Source organism: Aspergillus fumigatus, chromosome 2, assembly GCF_000002655.1.
Source record: "Aspergillus fumigatus Af293 chromosome 2, whole genome shotgun sequence".
Classification (NCBI taxonomy): domain Eukaryota; kingdom Fungi; phylum Ascomycota; class Eurotiomycetes; order Eurotiales; family Aspergillaceae; genus Aspergillus; species Aspergillus fumigatus.
Window position 1 is genome coordinate 429,850 of NC_007195.1, and position 20,326 is coordinate 450,175.

The window sequence follows — 20,326 nt, forward strand, 5'->3', positions numbered from 1 at the left end:
GCCTGCTCAATCCAACGCTTATGGACTGCCAGTGATTTTGAGTCAAGCGCTTGCCAGTCCTCATAGGTCTGTGTACCCTCTATCTAGTCCTAACACGCTCATGGTAAGATACAATGGGACGGACGAAGTTGATTGGAATGCATGTAAGAGATTTGCCAAACCCCAGGTCATCTCATCATCCTTGCAATTACCACTCCTCGCTATGGACGCTTCGATGAACCGCTAAGGTGCCAATTGTATGCGCCCTCTTTCCCCCCCTCTTTTGCAGGCCCTTTGTCTCTCCATGCAACGTCCTCTGTCAGACACGAGAAAAAAGAAAAGAAAGAAAAAGAAAAGAAAAGAAAAGAAAAAAAGGAAACAGAAAAGAAAGAAAGAAAGAAAGAAAGAAAGAAAGAAAGAAAGAAAGAAAGAAAGAAAGAAAGAAAGAGAGGGACCAAAAGAAATATCGATATAGTCTGCGAAACTGTTTCAAGCACCTGAGCCCGATTCATCCGACAATAAACCGGCAAATCATGAGGAATGGCCTTGGCCAAGCGAGATCTCAGACGTCTCGTCTCCCTCTTTGCTCAAGTGCTTCGATGGACAGTTCGTCCGGACATCGCCGGATCCTCCAGCTTGTATTGACCTGTCACTTCTCACTCGCCGTGCAATTTACGACAGCCAGCTGACAGCAGGAAAATAGTACCCTGTAGTGTGGGGGACCAGCCTGACTTCAGGTAGCCACAGTCTGCACGCAACATTTCGACAGGGATCGCTGTGACTTACGAGAACCACGATGGACCAATAGCGTCAGCCTCCCAACTACTTGCACAACTACTTGCAGTTACTGGCCTCGCTCACTCTATGAACAATGGAGTAATCTGGCTCCCGCTAACCTTGACATTCCCAGCAGTTTGCATGAAGAGAGCAAGCCTCGGTGGCACGGCCCTCCAATCCACCAATGTGCAAGTAACAACCGGGTGACTGGGAACTGCTGCAATATCGAGCGTCTACCTGCTGCGGATGAAGCTCGCATAGACCAACTTCTTTCCCCCTCCTCTACCGCGTACTTATGCATCGAGAGGACAAATGAGGGTATGCTCGTGCTTGCTTTTCTCTGGTAGCAGACATGTCAATTCCTAGATCCGTCGAATCGCTCCGCCGGGTGATCTCCGAGCAGAGCCATCTCGCTCAATCACAGTGCAACAAAGTCCCGAATGCAGATGGTAGGCATTGAGCGCCACTGTCTCGAATCCCCTGTCATTCAGCCAGCCTGTTACCGGCGACGCCGTGGGAGACGGTGGATCTGGAACGTCTTCCTATACCATGGTAGTAAGAAGCTCAGACTGATGTCGGGCGCTCCGTTCAGAGACTTTCATCCCAATGCAGCTTTGACTACATGCAGTCCAGCCGGATTACTCTGCCCAGTGCTTGCCATGGCATCCAGCGACGTAGCATACGGAAATTTCCCACAAATTTCCCAACTCATCCCCTATATAATAATCTAAAGAACCTATGCCCTCTCAAAATCGTCTCGCTGCTCTGGCCTGCAACGTCTTTTCTCCTCTTACTCAATGGTCCTTTCCTTCTGATGTTGTTTTGAGTTGCTTTTTTTGTTGCTTTGCGAGTCGTCGTCGGGACTCAATCAAGACGACAGTTGATCACGACTCCCCTACCAGGCCCACACCCATTGTCCCTCCAACTAGTAATCCAAAGCAATCATTATCTGCAGGTTCTAATACCCTTCCACCTGTCCTCCACATTCAGGCTTCCCAAGAGTCAACAGATAACTCCACCTCTACTACAGCCCCGGCCATCTTCGCTACCATGGCAGCCACAGTTTCCTCTCCCTTGCCTCCTGGTTTGCTAGCTAGTAACCGACGTATCTCGGGTCTCATGGACAGCGATGTCCTCTCAAACAATGGCGTCGCCCGTTCGGTCACTTCCCGTAGGGTGTCCTCCAGGAAGTTCAAGTCTGTCGAAACAACAGAAGTATCCAGTTTGGTACACTCCCTCAAGCGTCGAAGTGGCGACGAGCTCGGTGCCGGTGCATCGGCCAAGTTGTTAAACCATACACATGACTCGGCCTTGGACTGGATTCGCTCCCAACGCATGAGCCTGGTCCCCCCTGAAGGGAGCAGCTACGACAAGGTGCTATCATGGGCGCAGCTTTTTGTCGAGCGACTGCACTCCTTTGACGAGGCGATTGAGGAGTTTGCTGGTGATAGCTATTTAGCTGCGCGGTTGGCTTATGGCTATTGTGCTCTGTTGCTCGAGGTACAATCATGAGTCTTCCTCGAACGACTGCACGACGCTGACACACTTGCAGCTAGGACAAGAAAATGCATCGGCGCTGATGATTTCCTTCAGTTTCTTCTACAGCACTTCGATGAAACTTGGAAATCTACTTGAGCGGACGGAGCTGTTCAGCGTCTCCCAAGAAATTCGGGAGCAGCTGGTTCTCGCTCTTGCGGACTTGGTCACCCTGGTCGCCAGTGTGTCCATGCACTTTCACAAAGCGATCCTCGGCCTGACCACAGCATCGATCTCGATTGACCTTTACAAGACCTTTCCTGGCCAGATTCAGACATTCCGTGATCGATGCGAGAAGATTTCCGAGGCCATGTGGCGCCATCAACTCCTGCGGGAGAACTTGGACCTTGAAAAAGGTATATTTATCGCCTTATCCATTTGAAAAGCCGCTGACCCAAAACAGTGTCTGATCCCAAGGCAATCAAGCTATGGCTGAGCCCTGAAGATCGTGTTCTGGGTAATGTCGCGGAGCAAAGTTCCCATCTGGCCCATGACCGGGAGGAAATGACCTGTCTTTGGATGGCGCCTTACTTGGCGCGCTTTTTGAAGAGTCCGCTCAAAACTCTTGCTATCGCTGGCAAGCCTGGTGCCGGACGAACGGTTTTGGCCTCTGTGATTGTTGATCAGCTGCAGCACACGATCGGAGGTGTTTCCTACGCCACATTGTTCGTTCCCATCAGTGAGTATTCCAGAGAGTCCATTCTGCAACCAACCTCCTAATCTTGTCCTCAGATGCAAGAGTGCCAGCAGAGGCAACACCGCGTGCGGTAGCCCGAAGCATTCTGTATCAGCTTTTCGATAAGCGCATCGGAAACGTGCAGTTGCTGCAGATCCTGAGTGTCGCCCATGAACGCAGCAAGAAGGCCACTAGTGAGCAGGATTATGACAGTCTGCTGTGGAATGCTTTGGAGGCAGCCCTCAGCGTGGCTTTGCCTGGTGCCAAAGAGCTTGTTATTGTCGTTGATGGCGTTGACGAGGCATCCTGCAGTGAAATCGCCATGCTCAACCAGCTGGCCACAGCCACTGCTAAGGGGAGTAACGTGAAACTGATCACTCTCGGTGCACTCAAGCCTCCCACTGCAGCAGGTCAAGCCTTTGTCCAGATCACCGAGGAACTCATCTTCGATGATATCGCCGCTGTTGTACGAAGTCAGTTACAGCAGAGTCGTGTCTTCTTGGGCATGTCTGAGCTGGACCAGGAGACCATCGTTGGCCGCATTACGGAAGCGTCCCAGGGCTCATTCCTCTGGGGGAAGCTCGCCGCAAAACGGGTTCGCTACGAGGGGACTGAGGAAAGCCTCCACAAGGCCGTGGATGCCTTGTTGAGTGCCAAGCTTACTCTTACTGACTTTGCCCTCCAACTTCTGCAAGGACCCAACGTCACGGAGGATGCAAAGAACATGTTGGTCTGGCTTATTACAGCCGATCGGCCACTTTCATTCAAAGAACTCGAGCTTTTGGCGTCTATACAGATCGACAAGCTCACGGTGGCGGACCGTAAGCTGGACGTATTGCAAGTCTTGAAACCACTCAATGGTCTGGTATTCGTGCAGGATGGACAGGTTTTTATTCGTCATGGCCTCTTCCGAGCCTCCCTTTTGGAGATTTTTAGCAAAGGCAAACTCGTTTCGACCGTCAAAGACCACCACGCCGATCTCGTGACTCGCCTGTTGATTTACATCCGGGCGACGGTGACGCAGGAGAACGAACTCTCCCTTGTGTCGCTGGACTGGCACGATACCGACCGCCTTATCAACAGAAATCCCCTGCTCGAATTCGCCGTCCGCTACTGGGTGCACCATGTTCGGCAAACCTCAGCGTTCACAGCCAAAGGTGAGGTCGCAGCAGCGCAGGAGTTTGCCAAGGTGCTACCGGCTTCGATCACGACCCTGCGGCTTGAGAGCACACTGTGGGAAAACGTACCTACACCCACGCTGCTGCTCTACTTGACCACTGTCACCAACATCTACCGCCAGATGCTGTCAGCGAATCACGTTGTAACTCTTCAGTCCATCATCTTCTTGGCTCTTTTGAACCAGCGCCTGGAATATACCTCTGACGCCATTCCTCTGTTCTTTGAAGCGGCCACGCTGAGCCGCACGCTTTTGACTTCACGTCATATCGTGACAATGCAAATGGCTAGAACCTTCATCGAGTTGACCCAACAGATGACCACAAGCACCAAGACCGAGATTATGGTCAAGAGAGAAGAGGTCCTGTTGCTGTTGGTTGAGTGCTACAAGCGTCACTATGGAGAGCGTTCTGAAACTGTGGTCACTCTTCTCAGGCAATTGATCGACCACTACACCCTGATCAAGGAAGAGGAGAGGGTTAAGGAGATCGCCGCTTCAATTACGTCCATTACCACCCACCATGGTCGTCATGGTTCCAGCAGTGCTAACGGAGGCCTGGAGATCCATCTCAACAAGGGCATTGACAGATCAGTTGATATCGGTGTCGGGCTTTCGCTGGATTATGAAGAAGGCGATGAAATCATCCAAGAATCCGAGTCGTACAACGTTAAGGAATGGATCAAAAAGGCCGAGATCTACGTGGCCGAAGGCAAGGTCGAACTCGCCGAGCGTACTTATGTCGAGATCTGGCAGCGGGTGAGCAGAGAGTACCGCACTCATTACTCTGCGTACTGGGAGGAGCGGAAGATGACTACTGTGCTGGCGTACTCCAAATTCCTCGTGTCTCAGAAGAGAGCATTCGAGGCATCCTCTGTGTTGACCAGTCTGTGGCAAGAGTATGAACAGGCAAGCATCTCGATCTCCGAAACTTCCGTGTCCTACTTCCAGGAAGTCGCCAAAATGATGAAGGTCGTTGGTATCTACGACGTGGCACTCTTAGTCTACAAGCGTTGCTCCAGATACTATGAGAGCATCAATTCAACCCACAGCTCGACGTACAAGGAGATTCAGGAGAACATCCGAACGACTTCGAAGGAAGTTGTCAAGTCCTTCAGTTCGTCGAACTCGGTCATATCAGAAACCACCATCGAGGAGATCTTTATCGGTGGCTCCAGCTCGACCGAGACCGTTGAGGAGTCTTCATTTACAGCTCTGCATCGGTCTCTTGAGCTGTATATTTCTCAGCATCGCTGGCAAGATGCTACGCGCCTGCACAAGAAAATCCTACGTTTTGTCTGGCCTTCTCTCTTTGCGCCATCGGTTCAGGATGTCACCCTCCCCGAGAAGTATGTCGATCATTGCGTGGAACTTGCTGCCCGTCTCAGTCTATGTTATCATTCCCGGCGTCGCTTGAGCAAGGAAGAGGACATCCGCCTGAGGGTGTACCGAGCAGTCCGTGCCGAGAGGAAAGTGGAAGACAAGCTGCGTGAGCGCGCTACTGCCGAGTTGCTTCGTTTCTTCGAGCATACGTCGCAGACGGAGATGATCATCAACCTCCGACAGGAGATGCTGGGCGATTATATTGAAGCCTACGGGGCTGAGCATGAGCGTGTTATCAAAATTCTCTGGGTCCTAGCCGAGCTAACGCGTCCTCGTCCAATTTTCATCGAGTATTACCAGCAAATCATTCGAGCGTTGAACAAAGACTCGCAGGTCTGTCATCCAGAGGCCATTGAGCCGATGGTCATTGTGGCCACCGAGCTGTGGAATCAAGGACGCTATGTGGACGCCCTGGCCTACTACAAGGTCATTTTCAATACGTTCCTGACCCAGCCCAAGCTCGATCCCAAGTTCCAGGTCCAGGAACTTGTCCAGGAGCTTTTCGAGCGCTACACACGCTGCTTGCGCAGCGTCCACGCCGAGCTCACTGTGCTACACAAGGTCACTGTGGAATACCGAGCTCGGTGTACGGCAGTTTTTGGTGTGACTGCATCTATTACCATCCGAGCCACCCTGACCCTTGCGAAGCTCTGTCAGGAGTCCAAGCGCTTCTTGTCTGAGGCGATCACTCTCTATGAGGAGCTTCTCAAGATCGAATCCGCGGAGCTGGACAGGGATGAGATTTCCGTCATACTGGATGGTCTCTCTGAAGAACAAGCAGAGTCTTCTAGCTCTTCCACTCACAGTGAACGGACTTTCAAGGTCATGCGGAAGCGCATCACTGACGTGCGTGAGACGCATGGATGGGCCCATGAGGAATCTCTGACTCGGATGAAAGAGATGATCACCATCTACACTGAGCGGAAGGAGACTGAAACTGTGGTGCGCGAACTCACCGAGGCGACCGTGCAAATTCTCATGTCCGAAACTTCTTCCACTCGCTTGATCGCTGCCGCCAGCACCATCGCGTCGTGCTATATAGAAGCGGGCCAGACCCAGAAAGCGGTCGAGCTCTCGCACGAGATTTATCGGCAGATTGTGATGAAAGACGTCGTCAACGTTGAGAGTGTTCAGTTTGATCTCTCCTCCAAGGAGCGCACGAGTCTCACATTCTTGGCGCAGCTCGAGTATAGCCTTCGGCGCAACACTTCTGTCACCGTGACGGAGATCCTTGCCTCGTTGACGACGGAATATGTCTACTTCGAGGAGTTCCGGAGGTTGCTCACGTCGAAGAGCAGCTCCATCCAGACTCTCACCGTGTCTGCTGCTCGCCTGTATCACTTCCTGGTTGCTAATGGCCGGCAAGTCGCGGCGGCCCGGGTCTTCAATGATTTCCTTAGCTATTTCGCTGCCACGGAGGGCAAGCGTGTGGATCTGCCCGAGACGTCGCGGGTGAAGATCCTGGTCATTACTATTTTGGACCACTTCAGCACCCATCTTTCGCACAACTTTGTCCGTTCCATTGGCATTGCAAGCGTCCATCGGGTCACGGAACTTCTTAAGGAACAACGTTATGAAGCGGCTTGTGACCTGGCACTGGCCAGCTTCAAATACCTGTCAGCTCACGATTCCTACCGGAGCCCTGTTCTCGTCAAGTTCGCGTTTATCTTGGGTATGGCCATTGCCGGGCGCGATATTGTCCTCTACCCCGACGACGCCATTCGCAAGAAGCTCCTCGGGGTGTCCGCAGTCATCATCCAGGACGCTCTCCGTGTCATTGACGGACTGAAGATCGACCTGTCGCAGATCGGCCTCCATCAGCTGAACAACCTCATCGGCCTGCTGGGCGAGCAGCAAGACTACCAAACTCTGGCTTGGCTCCTGACCAAGCTCTGGACCAGCCGCGAAGCTCAGCGTACCTGGAAGCCATATATCACACTCGCGCTGGGCCGTCGCCTCGTCCTGGCCCGCTACCTTATCGGCGACGCGAAGACGGCGCTGCGCTTGGCTGAGGACATTGTGTACAATTGCCGCCGCGTGCACGGCGCCTGCCACCCCGCTACACTGGATTCCTCTGTTCTTTTGTCCCAGCTGTACATTGGCGTCGGCCTGCGGTACCAGTCCCACAAGAACGGACAGGAGATGGCCAACCGGTACTACAAGAAGAGCGCGGCGCTGCACGAATTGCTGCTGCGCAATTTCAGCGACCCCTCGTTTGCGGAACTCGAGTGCGGTCTCGACAACAGCATGAGCCTGGATGGGTCCGCGTACGATTTTGACCTGGGTGAGCCGATCGGCCACGTCCCGGACGGCGAGAGTGTGCGTCGGCACCTGTACCTGCTGAAACTTGCCGTGCAACGGTTGGGCGATTGGCCCAAGGACTACAGCGAGTATGAGCGGCTGAATGCGGACCTCTTCCGGGAGTTTGCGTCTGATCTGAAGGGTGTGGAGGGAGTGGAGAAGTGGGATCTGAAGGCCTATGGGGCAGGCAAGGCAGAAGGGAATGCAGACATTTTGGATACTGAGTTCAAGGGATGGGAGTTCCTGGAAGGGCCTGCGCCAGTCGAGGGGTAATAATTTTTTTTTCCTTTGTATGTTGAGTTGTAGTTTATTCTTGTGTTTGTCTCTCTTGTTAAGGTCGATATCAAATTGCTTAATTGTAGTCAGATGTAATGCGATATTCCATCTTAGCTCCATTCACATTCTCAATGCTTCCTTCTATTGCATTTTCAACTAGGCATGTCATTCAATGCTATGTCTAAGTAGTGTATAGGTGAATACACCCATCACATAGATGCCTTGTACATTCACCTTATCCTGCACAACCAGCTCACTTCAGTACTGCTGATCCTCCATAATAGAGAACACATTAAGCAGCCTCGAAATATGGACACAATAAACGACCAAAAGCAAGCACTCCATTCATGGGAGTATATAGGTATGCCTTTTTGAGAGGATTCTGCGGCATTAGCTGGCTGATGCATAAGCACTAACTGACATGCAGATCCAAAGCTTAGTGGTGGAAAATGAACAAGAGTGGCTCTGATACTATGTAGTAAGCTGAGTCAATCTATTACTCCAACGGGCATAACCATTCTCACTGATGTTGATATACAAGTCGTGCAGCCTCGTCAATGCGGGGATGCCATCCCCGTCCATCCTCCATCTTCCATACGGCGTACTACCATCACTATGAAGCTCCAACGCCTCCTCTCTATCACCCTCACCTTTACCATCACCGCGCCAACAGCCACAGCCACAGCTTCAGCTTCAGCTAAAGCAGATGCAGAAGCAGAAGCAGACTATCTCGTCACCGGTGGCGGCACAACCGGCCTCCTCCTCGCCAACCGCCTCTCTTCAACACCCACGACCACCGTTTTGATCCTCGACCCCGGCAACGACATCCGCACGAACCCCAATGTCACCGATCCAACACTCTGGCTCCGCAACGCACACACAGAGATCGACTGGGCCTACCCCTCCACCCCCCAGTCCCACGCCCTCAACCGCATCCTCTCCTACACCGCCGGCCGCATCCTAGGCGGCACGAGCATGATCAACGGGATGACGTACCTGCGCGCCGACAAGCCCGAGATCGATGCGTGGGAGGCATTAGGTGCTAAGGGGTGGAATTGGGGGAGCTTGTGGCCGTATTATTTGCGCACGGAGAAGTTCAGTCCGCCGCTGGGATGGCAGGTGGGTGCTGGGGCGGATTATGTGCCTGATTTACATGGGAGAACGGGGAGTGTGGATGTGTGTTTCTCGATGGAGTTGTCACGGGTAGGGTTTTGGGAGAGGGTGAGGGATGCGTGGAGGGTTCTAGGGGTGAATTGGAATAGAGATCCGAATGGGGGGTCGGTTGCAGGGGTGTCGGTGTGGCCGCAGACGATTGATTGTCAGGAGGATGTGAGGTGTAGTTCTGCGAAGGCGTTTTATTATCCTGTTGAGGGGAGGGAGAATCTGAGGGTTGTGAAGGGGACCGTCAGAAGGATTCTTTGGGCTGACACCCGGGGAGGAGAGCATGTGGCGGCGGGAGTCGAGTATCTGGATGAGAACGGACAGATGCGAACTGCAACGGCCCGCAAAGAAGTGATCCTGTCAGCTGGGGCACTGCGGACACCCCCCATCCTGGAAGCATCAGGCGTTGGCGACGCAGACAGGCTCAGAGGACTTGGGATAGAGACGCGAATCGATCTCCCTGGCGTAGGAGAGAACCTGCAAGACCAGGCAAACGTGCCTCTGCTATACACGGGAAACCTCAATATCTCAGGGACCTCGCCGTACGCCACGTTCCTCATGGCATCACAGCTCTTTGGCGAGAATCTCGAAGCTGTAGCTGCGTAAGTTCCCTCCGTCTGGCTTGCACACTGGCTGACATGCCGCAGAGAGACACTCTCCTCCGTTCCGTCCTGGGCCGACTCCCTCGCCTCATCCTCATCCAACAACCTCAACAGCAGCGCGATAGAACGCCTCCTCACCCTCCAGCACGCCCTCATCTTCAAATCCAACGTCACTATAGCAGAAATTCTCACCAGCGCGTCCGGAACCACCCTCCTCTCGGCCTTCTGGCTCCTCCTCCCTTTCTCCCGGGGCAGCGTGCACCTCTCCTCAACAAGGCGAGAAGATATAAACGCACCCAGCATTGACACAAATTTCTTCCAGGTGGACTTTGATCTCCAGACCGAGATGGCCATAGGGAGACTAGCGCAGTCATTCTGGGAACAGGGGCCCGTGAAGAGTCTACATCCCGTTCCGATGCCCGGCAGGGCATTGGATGATAATGCAACAGACACAGAATGGACAGCGTTTACTAAAGAAACCTGTGAGTTGCATCTGGCAGAGAAAAATGAAGAAAAGGGGCATACTGATTGATATGATTAGTTGGGCCGAATTACCACCCCGTCGGGACGGCGAGTATGATGGCTCGGGAACTAGGGGGCGTCGTCGACTCAAGGCTCAAGGTTTACGGCACGGAGAATGTCAGAGTTGTAGATGCGTCGGTGATTCCGCTGCAGGTGAGCGGACATCTCACGGCGACGTTGTATGCGGTGGCTGAGAGAGCGGCGGATATTATATTGGATGGGAGAGAAGATTGAAGAAAGACAAAAAAAAAAAAAAATGAACGATGAATTCCCTAACTCCTTCCAGGTATCCGTAATGTAACAAGTCTAAGTAGATAAACACTTTTTGACCTCTGCGTAAAATGCTTGCTATTGCTCGCTGTACTCTCGCGCGCGTGCGTGCTATACGGCCTGCAACATATCCAGCATCCCCTTGGTCTGACACGCCTGATGCGCCATTTCCACCTCCTCGCGCACCCGCCGATGCAGGCGCTCCACCATCTTGTCGATCTGCGCCGACTGTCCCAGATTGCCCGAGTAGATGTCCAACACGTTCATGGCGACCTCCACGCACAGCGTCACCAGCCGCGGCTCCGTGATGTTCCTGTGCACCCACTGCAGCACCGGCTGCAGCGTCTCCTCGTCGCGGCCCTGCAGCGCGGCCCGCAGCGCGGAGCGGTGCCGCAGCGCCGTGAACAGCGTCAGCTGCGCCGTCTTGTCGCTCGACGCCAGCACCTGGTCCAGCGCCGCCGAGTACCGCGCCTTGCGCAGGTCGTACTCCCACGTCTGCTCCTTCTTGCGCTTCTTCTTGTCCTGGCCCTCGATCACGATCTCCACGCCTTCGCCGATGAAATCCCGCCCGCGCAGCCGCTTCTCCCAGCCTGACCCGCGCAGTTTCTTCTGCTTGGCCACCTTCCGGTCGTGCTCTTCCAGCTTGCCTTCAAGCAATGCCTGCATCTCCTTGCGTCGTTCCCGCTCCCGGATCTTCTGCTGGCCCGACAGCCGGGTCTTGATCGATAACAGGCCCGACTGCATGCCCACCGCGATGTGCTTGTCTTCCCGCGCGACACCAGACGTGATCACCCGCAGCGATAGAATCGGAGAGGGGTACTTGGACCCAGACACAACGTTCCACCCAGTCGTCTCAAACACCTTCATGTGCCCGTCCAACGCACCACTCAGCAACCTCTCCCCATTCGACGCCAGCGCCAGCGCCGTCACCGTCTTCTGGTGACTCTGGATCATATGCAGCGGCTTCCCCGCCACAATATCCAGGACCGCGATTTTATTCTCCGCCGACGCCAGCAGCGTCGTCCCCGTCGGCATCGGCAACACACTCTCAATCGGCGCCGCCATCTTAAACGTCATCGCCGCCCGGTTCTCCACGCGGGGATCCCACAGCCTCACCGTCCGATCATAACTCCCCGAGACCACCAAGCCCGACGCCGCCAGCGAGCCAGGCATGTACGCCCCGCTACGCACGTAGTCTGTATGCCCCAGGAACGTCCGCGCGGCGCTCTGGCTCGGCAAATCCCACAGCCGCACGGTCCGGTCGTCGCTGGCGCTCAGCACCGAGGTTGGGTCGCTCGGCGAGAACTTGGTCACCCACACCGGCTGCCGGTGGTCCTTCCACGTCTTCAGGATCGCCCGCGACGCGACGTCGAAGACCTGCACTGTGCCTGTGTCGTCGCCTGTCACGACGACCCGGCCGTCGGGCCGCACATCGGTCCCGCGGACGGTATCGTCGAAGCGGGTGATTGTGCGGAGGAGTTTGCGGGTGCGGATGGAGTAGATCTGCACGCGCGCGCCGGTCGTCACGGTGAAGACGTCGGGCGGCTGGGTGAGGGACGGGAAGGCGGAGGCGGATGACGGAGCGGACGGCTGCGTGATGAGGTTGACGGGTCCGTTGGCGGGAGAGGGGATGAGGAGCGGATTCTTGAAGGTCTTCCAGTACTGCTGCTCTGGCGTCAAGCGGGTTGAGGGCAGCGCAGGCAGCTTGACCTGCTGCAGGGGGAGGACGGGGGCAGCCATGGCTGCTTCCGTTGACTAATTACCGATCGGAACGATATATCTGATTATCAATGAGTTGAGAGAATCCTCGTTCTCAGTGACTGGCGTGGTGTGTTGGTTGAAGCTGTTGAATCTGGTGATCTTGAAGTTTTTTCTGTTACATCAAACAGTAAAAGTTCTATCGCAACGCCGATTGGCAGATACCGCTAGTAATTTATCTGTATTCATTGTGTATTTGGCGGTGTCTCAATACATCTCCGGTATTTTAGTTTTTCTTGTGCCTGAGGCATCGATCGGAGCCCTAATTCATTCAGAACAATGCTTTATAAAGGACACTAGCAGGTTGACTCTATTTAAGCGCCATCCAAAAAGCTAGAAGGCAGATCACAGAGCTGCCTAGTAAGCGAAGCTGCCTAGATTGTGATGCTTTTGCCAATTAGCTGCATTCTATACAACAACAGTTGAACTCCCGAATTGCCATAAGTAAGGCAAACACAGTCCAAATGCAGAGTGGCTTACTCGGCCAATGAGCCAGCGCAGGGAATAAAAGCAAACATCAATTGGCTCAGCTAATATGTGTGGGAAGACACCAGTACAATGGGATATGACATACGGAGCATATGGTCCGCCATTCCCTCTTCAGGGAGTCGTTTGCCTCCTGTAGTACATGCCGCTATGCGAGAAGCTGTACATGTCACTCTGTGGCTTGCGCATCCTTAATAGTGGCATATTCGCGGCCCAGCGTAGAATCGGCGAGAGGATCAACAAGCCTACCTAGCTTCCGGAGAGTAGATGTACATACCTCCTCCCTGCCCGTGGACCTGGACAGGAGCAGCCGCGCATCTCCGTCTCATCCATACATTCTGCATTGCATTGCAAGCGTTGCCGGACCGTCATTATGCGTTCTCAGTCCCCACTCTTGTCACCCTCGCCATGAGCGCTGGCCTCGCATCAGCCGTCAACCTTCCCTCCACAGCCTGCTGGAACCTCTAATCCATAATCCAATCGTCGACGTCGAGCGTTTCTTCGGCCAAGTTTAGCGGGAGATCTGCAACAAAGGCTGCAAAGTCAATCTCTCCGAGTGCAAGCCCAACCTGCGCAACTTTGGCATTTCCATTATCGAGGCCGAAACCCCCAACATGGGCACATCGCAGTTGAATGACGCCTACTTCAGCGGGGTGGACAGCATCACCCACATGGCCCGGACATAATGCGCAGACGGAGAGGCGACCTGTGTCAAGGCCAACGCGTGGAGTGTTTCCCCCGGACAACGCCTTGAGCCTGTGGCCCGTTCTGACGACGAATTGCCAGACGCAGTATGACTTCTTTTTGAACCCGGTCTTGTGGGAAGAAAAGGTCCTGATCTATTTCCGGGGATTTGCCAAAAACTGCGCGAAGAGCTGAGTTGGTCGGATTTGTCCAGATGCTCGTGAGGCTGACGGCTAAGGGCTGCAGGCTGCCGTCAGAAGTGTGGATTTTGTTTTTGGGATTTTTCACAGCATGCTTCTATTGGCAGCTAGTCATTGTAGAAAAGATAATGCACAACGGTCAAAGAGTCTACTCCTAGAAGTCTGCATCGGACGTGTCAGATTCAGAGACTCAGGAAACAGGAGAGCTTCATTTTGCTTTTTCTGGTCTTGTACTCCGGTTAACCTGTAGAATAGCAGTAACGTACTTGGTAGAGGCACGGTCAGTTGTCTGCTACTTTCGCAGTAGCTTTTACGCAGATCAGCACAAATTCTTGCGTCGTCAGTTCTTCAACCATGAGGACACTCAGGTTCAGATCGTGGATGCGCCGTGGCCGGAGTCTGGGGCTTATGGCGCTGCTGAGATGGCAGAGAATGAAAAATGGTCAGCAGGAGACACAGCGATTTAGCTCCAGCTAGATTGCAGGCCATGGCTAGCTCCTCTATCCCATTCTCGGCAGTCGCCTGTGCTTTGTCTTGCTATCATTTCCTCGCGACTCGATGACCTTTAGCAGCGAGGTGTGATATTGCTCTAGCCGTCAGACGAGACAATCAACTAGTGTCTATTTGCACCTACGGCTTCAACTGTGCCGCCAATCCATCATCCAATCTGGTCAAAGCTGCAGCTGCCCTTTTCATGATGCGATCATGAGCCCCAGGCGTTGGGAAGCCACAGAACGTGTAAGAAGCGGCATGGAGAGTTAAAGAGCTGATATTGGAGCCACAGAAAGCCATGGCTCAACACCGAATACTTACATCAGTAGGAAAAGCGATTATATATTACCTGTCATGCAGTGGGGGTGCCAACTGTCAAAAAAGCAAATGATATACTTCAAGGGGCCGTGCGCTTATTTGGTCTGGCTGTCATATTTATTATCTGCCTTCTTAAATCTGTGTACTCTTCAGTTGATTCTGCGCCCAGTTCAGTATATATCCGTCTCCCGCAGATAGGCAGCGAGATATGTCCACCGCAGTCATGATTGATGTAGGGTCCATTGTGCCAGTGCATGGACATATCCCTTACATAGATCTATGAACGAGGCATGCTTCTCTCTGTCCATGCAGATTGAGCATGACACATAACATTCCGCGCAGCTCCACCACGGTCAAACAGGTATCCATAGTTGACAGAGAGATTTTACATTTACAGTCCCCCAGTGGATTTTGGGCATGGATGGCTCGAGAATCGACCTCTCTCTTCTCTACAAATCTCGAGGACGCTTCCGGTCTTCCGGTCTTGTTACTCGACACCTTGCATGGCGTAGCCCGAAAAAAGGTCAGACGTAATCACTATATAGAACTCCGCAGAACAAGTAGTGCAACGGCCCAGCATGCATGGCCCGATGGCGCAAGGCGCGATTGATGTGGAATTCTACCCAATGGGCCCCGCATGTTTGACGATAGCGGAGCCGAGACTGATCAGGCAATATAATTTCTAGACAGAGGAGCTGACGTGCCGAATCGAATCCACTCGGTTGTGGCGGTGGACGGAGTTTCTTACAGGCAGCAAGATTCTAGTTCTAATTGCGTCTGTCAGCTTGCGATGTTGGCATTGAGTATACTCGGGAGATACCCAGGTTAGACTCGTCCCTTTGATCCTTTTGCTCGTCATGTCCCCATCATTCGGATCGACTACTCCAGACAGAGTGGAATGGCTTGGTGGGTAGACAGTTGTCGTCTGGATAGATGGAGACAGGTGCCCAAGGCTGCAAGGCGATCCCTGTGGAGAACTCATGTGGGACTGTAACAGTCAGGTATTAAGGTAGGTAGGTATCAGGTATGACGATTGCTGTCTCAGCCAGGCCCATGATCGTCAGCTCTGGAACAGTCTCCCTGTCGCTGCACCCGATACAATCCCGACTCGGAATCATTGGAGAATAGCCATTGTCTGGTACGGATTCGAATTCCCTGATGAGAAAATAGGCTTCTTCTTTGATGGCCGTCAGGAGGAGCTGCCAGGAGTGAGACAGGTCAGTGTCGATTCACTCGATTGTGGCTGGGAGCTGGAAACCGGGCGTAAAATACCGTACGGCTTGTATTCAGATCCGGATTTCATGCAGGAACAGCTTCTGTCCACCAATCAGACCGTTGCAAATAGATTGCTTCCAGCCTCCTCCCAGCCTCCCAGCCTCCCTCCATGTCCACCCCAGCCAATCACAACGCTGGGCCACCATACGGGTTATCGCGATCTCACCCGCTTTAGGTTATCGCCGCCTTGTTTTGGTCCTCCTCATCCTCCCTCCTCTCGGCTCTTCTTCATCTTTCCTCTTTCCTCTTTCCTCTCTCCTGCATCATTCGCAAGTCAAGCGAGTCGAGAGGTCACTTGCTCGTCTATCATCCACTTCTCGCTTGGCTTTTTCTTCTTAATTTCGACCTGCAGCGTTGGTCTACAATTTTGTAACTTCCGATTGATCAAATACTCTTGACCTTTGCTACGCCCCTCAGTCGCAGGACACTACACTCTCTCCGTCAATTGATGGTTACATAGCTTCCCTAGATCTCATTTGATCCTCTCCGTGGAGTGAACGCTCTTTCAGAGAGAAAGGTGCCATCATGGCTTCCAAACTACCCAGGATAGCCAATATTAACCATGCCGCCGGCATCTACGCGGACATGTCGGTGGATGGTCCGGCAATCGGCACGCTGGTCGCCGTCATTGATCGCGCGAAGAATCTGCCGAATCGAAAGACTATGGGGAAACAGAACCCGTACTGTGCTGCACGGTTGGGGAAGGAAGCGAAGAAAACAGAGACTGACCTGCGCGGAGGGCAGACGCCGAAATGGTATCGCCCCATTGTCCCTTGAGCGGTCGAATCATGCTGACCGCAATGCCAGGGATCAGGAACTTCGGTTCACGGTGCACGAGTCACCCGACTACTTCAGACTCAAGGTCTCGGTCTTCAACGATGACAAAAAGACCGACCTGATCGGCGAAACCTGGATCGATCTGAAGGACTTGATCATCCCCGGAGGCAGCCAGAGCGACCAATGGCATCCGTTGCAGTACCGAGGAAAGTATGCCGGTGAGGTTCGCATCGAGATGACTTACTACGATACCAGGCCAGAAGACGAGGCGGTGATTGAACGGCGAACGCAAGCCGCCGAGAAGGCCCATGCCAAGAGCAATAGTTCGAGACCGGCCCCGGCCGCTCCTGTCACCTCGTCGTCGTCGTCGTCATCGTCTCTGTCGGGCCCTCGCCAGCTCGAGAAGGTCAAGAGACGTCCGCTTCCGAGCGACCCTACCGCCGCGACTCCTGCGCGTCCGGGACCCCCCGAAAAGACTCCCGCGGCGCCTGTGCCGTCTCATCCGGCTCCAGGGAGACCGGTGCACCATGAGCATGCTCATTCCATGCCTGCCATGAATAGCCCCGATCACATGCGCTATTCGCAACGACAAGCACCCGAGGCGCCGTACGATGCATATGCATCCGCGTCGCAGGCGCCGCCCCCGGCAAAGGTGTATGACACGCCTGACGACTTTCATCGAGAGTGGAATTACGCGGCGCCGGCCCATCCCGCACCCGCACCCGCACCGCCAAGGCGATCCCCACAAGAAGAGAGCTATCCGTACCGGGAGAGACCCGATGCCTATGACAATCGGCAGCATGCGCGGCCCCGTTCCGGCTATGGCAATGGACCGGCGCCGGATTACCGCAGTATGCCACCGAGCAGACCAGAGTACCAATCCCCACCAGTGCCAGACATGCACCCAAGACATGCATACGAATCAACGTCTCGCCCCACCAGCCATCACAGCAACCGTCAATTTCCTGCACCGGAGCAGTACGGATATGAGGGAGATGTGCTGCGTCACAGTCATGGACACGAAGCTGCTCAATACTCCCCTCATTCGTCGACGAGGTCGTACAATCCCCCTCCCGTAGATTACACGCATGGCGCTCCTCCGGGCCCGGAACCGGAACATCACTACCGGCTGCATAGCAACTCGGGAGCGAGCATCAACAGCCGACATCGCAATTCCCTTGCGCACGAAACCTTCCACCCGGAATATGCAGCAATGCAGCCCCGTGTGGACGACGACGAAGAAGAGGAGGGACCTCCACCTCCACCACCGGCCCATCGGTCAGGCCTGGTCCAGCCGAGTCAACAGTTAGTACCGTCACCAACTTCCTCGTACAAGGCTTACTCTCCAGAGTTTGCACCGTCCCCCCGCAATACCACCGATATGACCGCGCCCCAGCCGCTGCGCCCCTCGCACGGGAACCGCCTACAGGACCACCCTCATATGAAGAATCCATCGGTGCCGCGCAGCCTGGTCGCCGGCTTTGACCCGGCCATTGCCGAGGGGGAGGCCGCCCGGACCGCGCGGGAACGCCCAGCGAACCGCCGGCGTAGCTTCTTCGAGGAGGACGCCATGATTCGCGCGGCCGAGTCGAATCCTGCCTCCCCACCCTACCCTGCCGACACCGATCCCCATCGTTCCTTGGTTCTTCGAAAGTCTGTCAGTTCCGAGTCTCGCATCGTCCCTCGGCGCAAGTCGGTCAGTCCGCGGCCACCTTCCTTGGCGGAACGCCAGGTGTCCCAGACCCCCTTTTCACCAGACTCGTACGATGCGCTGAATCCAAACGCGGCCCGGTCTGCCGTCACCCGCGATACAGCACCGGCGTATGAGACCGTCGCACAGGCAATGCAGACGGCCCGACTCAACGAGATGAAGCCGGATACCTCAAGACCGATCATTGGTGACGATGGGCGCGAGATTGATCCCTCGGATCACCTTCCTTCTGAGACGTGGGCACCAGAACCGGAACGCAAGAACAGAAAGCCCGAAGTGGTTCTCCGCTTTAAGCATCCTTCCGCCCGGGAGGTTGGAGGACCCCGTCCGCGGTCCAGAGGGACATCCACGGGCGCGGAGAACGAGCGTGGTCGCCAGGAGTACGGAGGATATGGACATGGACGAAATCACAGCACGACTGAGGTAGCCCGGCCGCGATCGTCGCACCGAAAGTCCGTCTCACCCGCGCCGAGTGCGCGCTCCTCGCACTCTGTTTCTAGCCTGTACGCCAACGTCGGGCCACCCATCCCGGCCAAAGTACCTATTGCACCTCCAGCGGGCCCAAGCTACCCCGTGATGGGCGGCCACGCCGGCATGGATGCGCTGAGCCGGGAGCTGAGCAGCATTGACCTGGGGTCTGTGGGGTGTAGCGTCGTCCGGGCGCCGCGAAAACACGTTCCCAAGGCGATAACGTACGCTATGTGATTATGAGACCTATGGGTATAACGGTTAAATTTCGAGAAACGGACAACTTAAGAGCATATGGACAAATTGCAACAATGGCGTTGGTTGATTTGGGTTGATTGATGAATGTGGCATCGCATGACCTGCTTGTAGCTAGAGAACATACATGAGTCAACGATTCTTTCATTTTTTTCAACTAAGACATTTTCACTACAATGCCAATGCTAGCAGAATGGGGGATCAATAACGCCCCAAACAAGCTATATAGCATATCCCATGTCCCCCCCCTCCTCTTCTCATTCCCCCAATGCATCTACAACCATGACCCCCAAACCCAAAGCAACCCCATCCAAACAACCCCTCCATCCGACTCCTACAAGACAAGAACAGACCCAGGAACCCCCCTGCGAATTCACCCACCCCTGCACCACCTCCACAACATCCCTCTCCGGCAGCGGCAGCGGCAGCGGCAGCCACCCCCGCAAACTAATCTCGCACATCTTCGGCCGCAACAAAACATCCACGAAGCTCTTCCCCTCCACCGTGTGGGTGCACTACTGCCGCAAACACTACCAGCGGGCGCGGTACCGGTCGCGCGCATGGCCGTTTACACAGTGCGAGCTGCTGCTGGATAGTTTGGGGAGGATGGAGGCTTGGGGCGGGGTGGAGAGTTTCGAAGTCGTGCTTCGGAGGAGGGAGATGGAAAGGCTTTCCTCTGCGGAGCAGCGGCAGGGCAGTGGGAAGAAGGGGACGGGGCGGGCTTTGAGAAAGGGGAGACGGGGAGGGGGAGGGGAGGCCTCGGCTTGTACCTCTACGGGTGCTTCTGGGGAGGAGTATGGAGATGACGAAGAGGAGTCGGACGACGGTGGGAGACGACGGAGACGCAAGCCGCGGATCAAAGCGTGTCCTGTGCCCGGGTGGTTGCGCGCCGAGACAGGGCCTGGGAAGTCGTTTGCGGAGATCCGGGCCATGGTTGAGCGGATCCGAGAGGATCTGACGGAGCAGCAGCATCGGCTGACCCAAAAGACAAAAGGCACCGGCAAAAGTAAAGAGCAGGTGTTGTTTCCGGATATTGAGATTCTGCCGACGTTTCGGAGCTGGGTTCTCGAGCAGGCCACGGCGGATGGGGAGAACACGAGCAAGAAGTCGAGGGTAAGTAGGAAGGGAGCGGTGCAGAAAGGCACAAAGGTGATCCAGTAGATGGGATGCGATCTCATTAGCATTAATCGTGACGCCCGTAGGCTAGTACGTACAACACTGGAAAGTATCAAAAAGTCCTCAACA

At 54.5% G+C, this 20,326-nt stretch overlaps 5 protein-coding genes across 5 annotated transcripts; 4 read left to right on the forward strand and 1 right to left on the reverse strand.

Annotated features, from left to right (window-relative positions):
• Positions 1-376: 376 nt before the first annotated feature.
• On the forward strand, positions 377-8,366 carry AFUA_2G01760 (NACHT domain protein). The gene is made up of 5 exons (XM_744218.2): positions 377-788; positions 893-2,256; positions 2,309-2,648; positions 2,696-2,971; positions 3,025-8,366. Exons 2-5 carry the CDS (start codon positions 1,495-1,497, stop codon positions 8,097-8,099), a joined length of 6,453 nt encoding a protein of 2,150 aa, XP_749311.2. The 5' UTR covers positions 377-788; positions 893-1,494; the 3' UTR covers positions 8,100-8,366.
• A 351-nt stretch (positions 8,367-8,717) lies between these two features.
• On the forward strand, positions 8,718-10,621 carry AFUA_2G01770 (GMC family oxidoreductase; the record flags this gene model as incomplete). Its single annotated transcript, XM_744219.1, has 3 exons — positions 8,718-9,865; positions 9,911-10,347; positions 10,407-10,621. The coding sequence occupies 3 exons, from the start codon at positions 8,718-8,720 to the stop codon at positions 10,619-10,621; spliced, it is 1,800 nt and encodes a 599-aa protein (XP_749312.1).
• Positions 10,622-10,768: 147 nt separating this feature from the next.
• Positions 10,769-12,397, reverse strand: AFUA_2G01780 (snoRNA-binding rRNA-processing protein UTP15; the record flags this gene model as incomplete). The annotated part of the gene is made up of 1 exon (XM_744220.1): positions 10,769-12,397. The coding sequence occupies one exon, from the start codon at positions 12,395-12,397 to the stop codon at positions 10,769-10,771; it is 1,629 nt and encodes a 542-aa protein (XP_749313.1).
• Positions 12,398-14,539: 2,142 nt separating this feature from the next.
• Positions 14,540-19,309, forward strand: AFUA_2G01790 (uncharacterized protein). Its single transcript, XM_744221.3, has 2 exons — positions 14,540-16,625; positions 16,678-19,309. The coding sequence occupies exons 1-2, from the start codon at positions 16,396-16,398 to the stop codon at positions 19,061-19,063; spliced, it is 2,616 nt and encodes an 871-aa protein (XP_749314.2). The 5' UTR covers positions 14,540-16,395; the 3' UTR covers positions 19,064-19,309.
• Positions 19,310-20,242, forward strand: AFUA_2G01800 (putative pathogenicity factor; the record flags this gene model as incomplete). The annotated part of the gene is made up of 1 exon (XM_744222.2): positions 19,310-20,242. The coding sequence occupies exon 1, from the start codon at positions 19,319-19,321 to the stop codon at positions 20,240-20,242; it is 924 nt and encodes a 307-aa protein (XP_749315.1). The 5' UTR covers positions 19,310-19,318.
• Between the last annotated feature and the right edge of the window lie 84 nt (positions 20,243-20,326).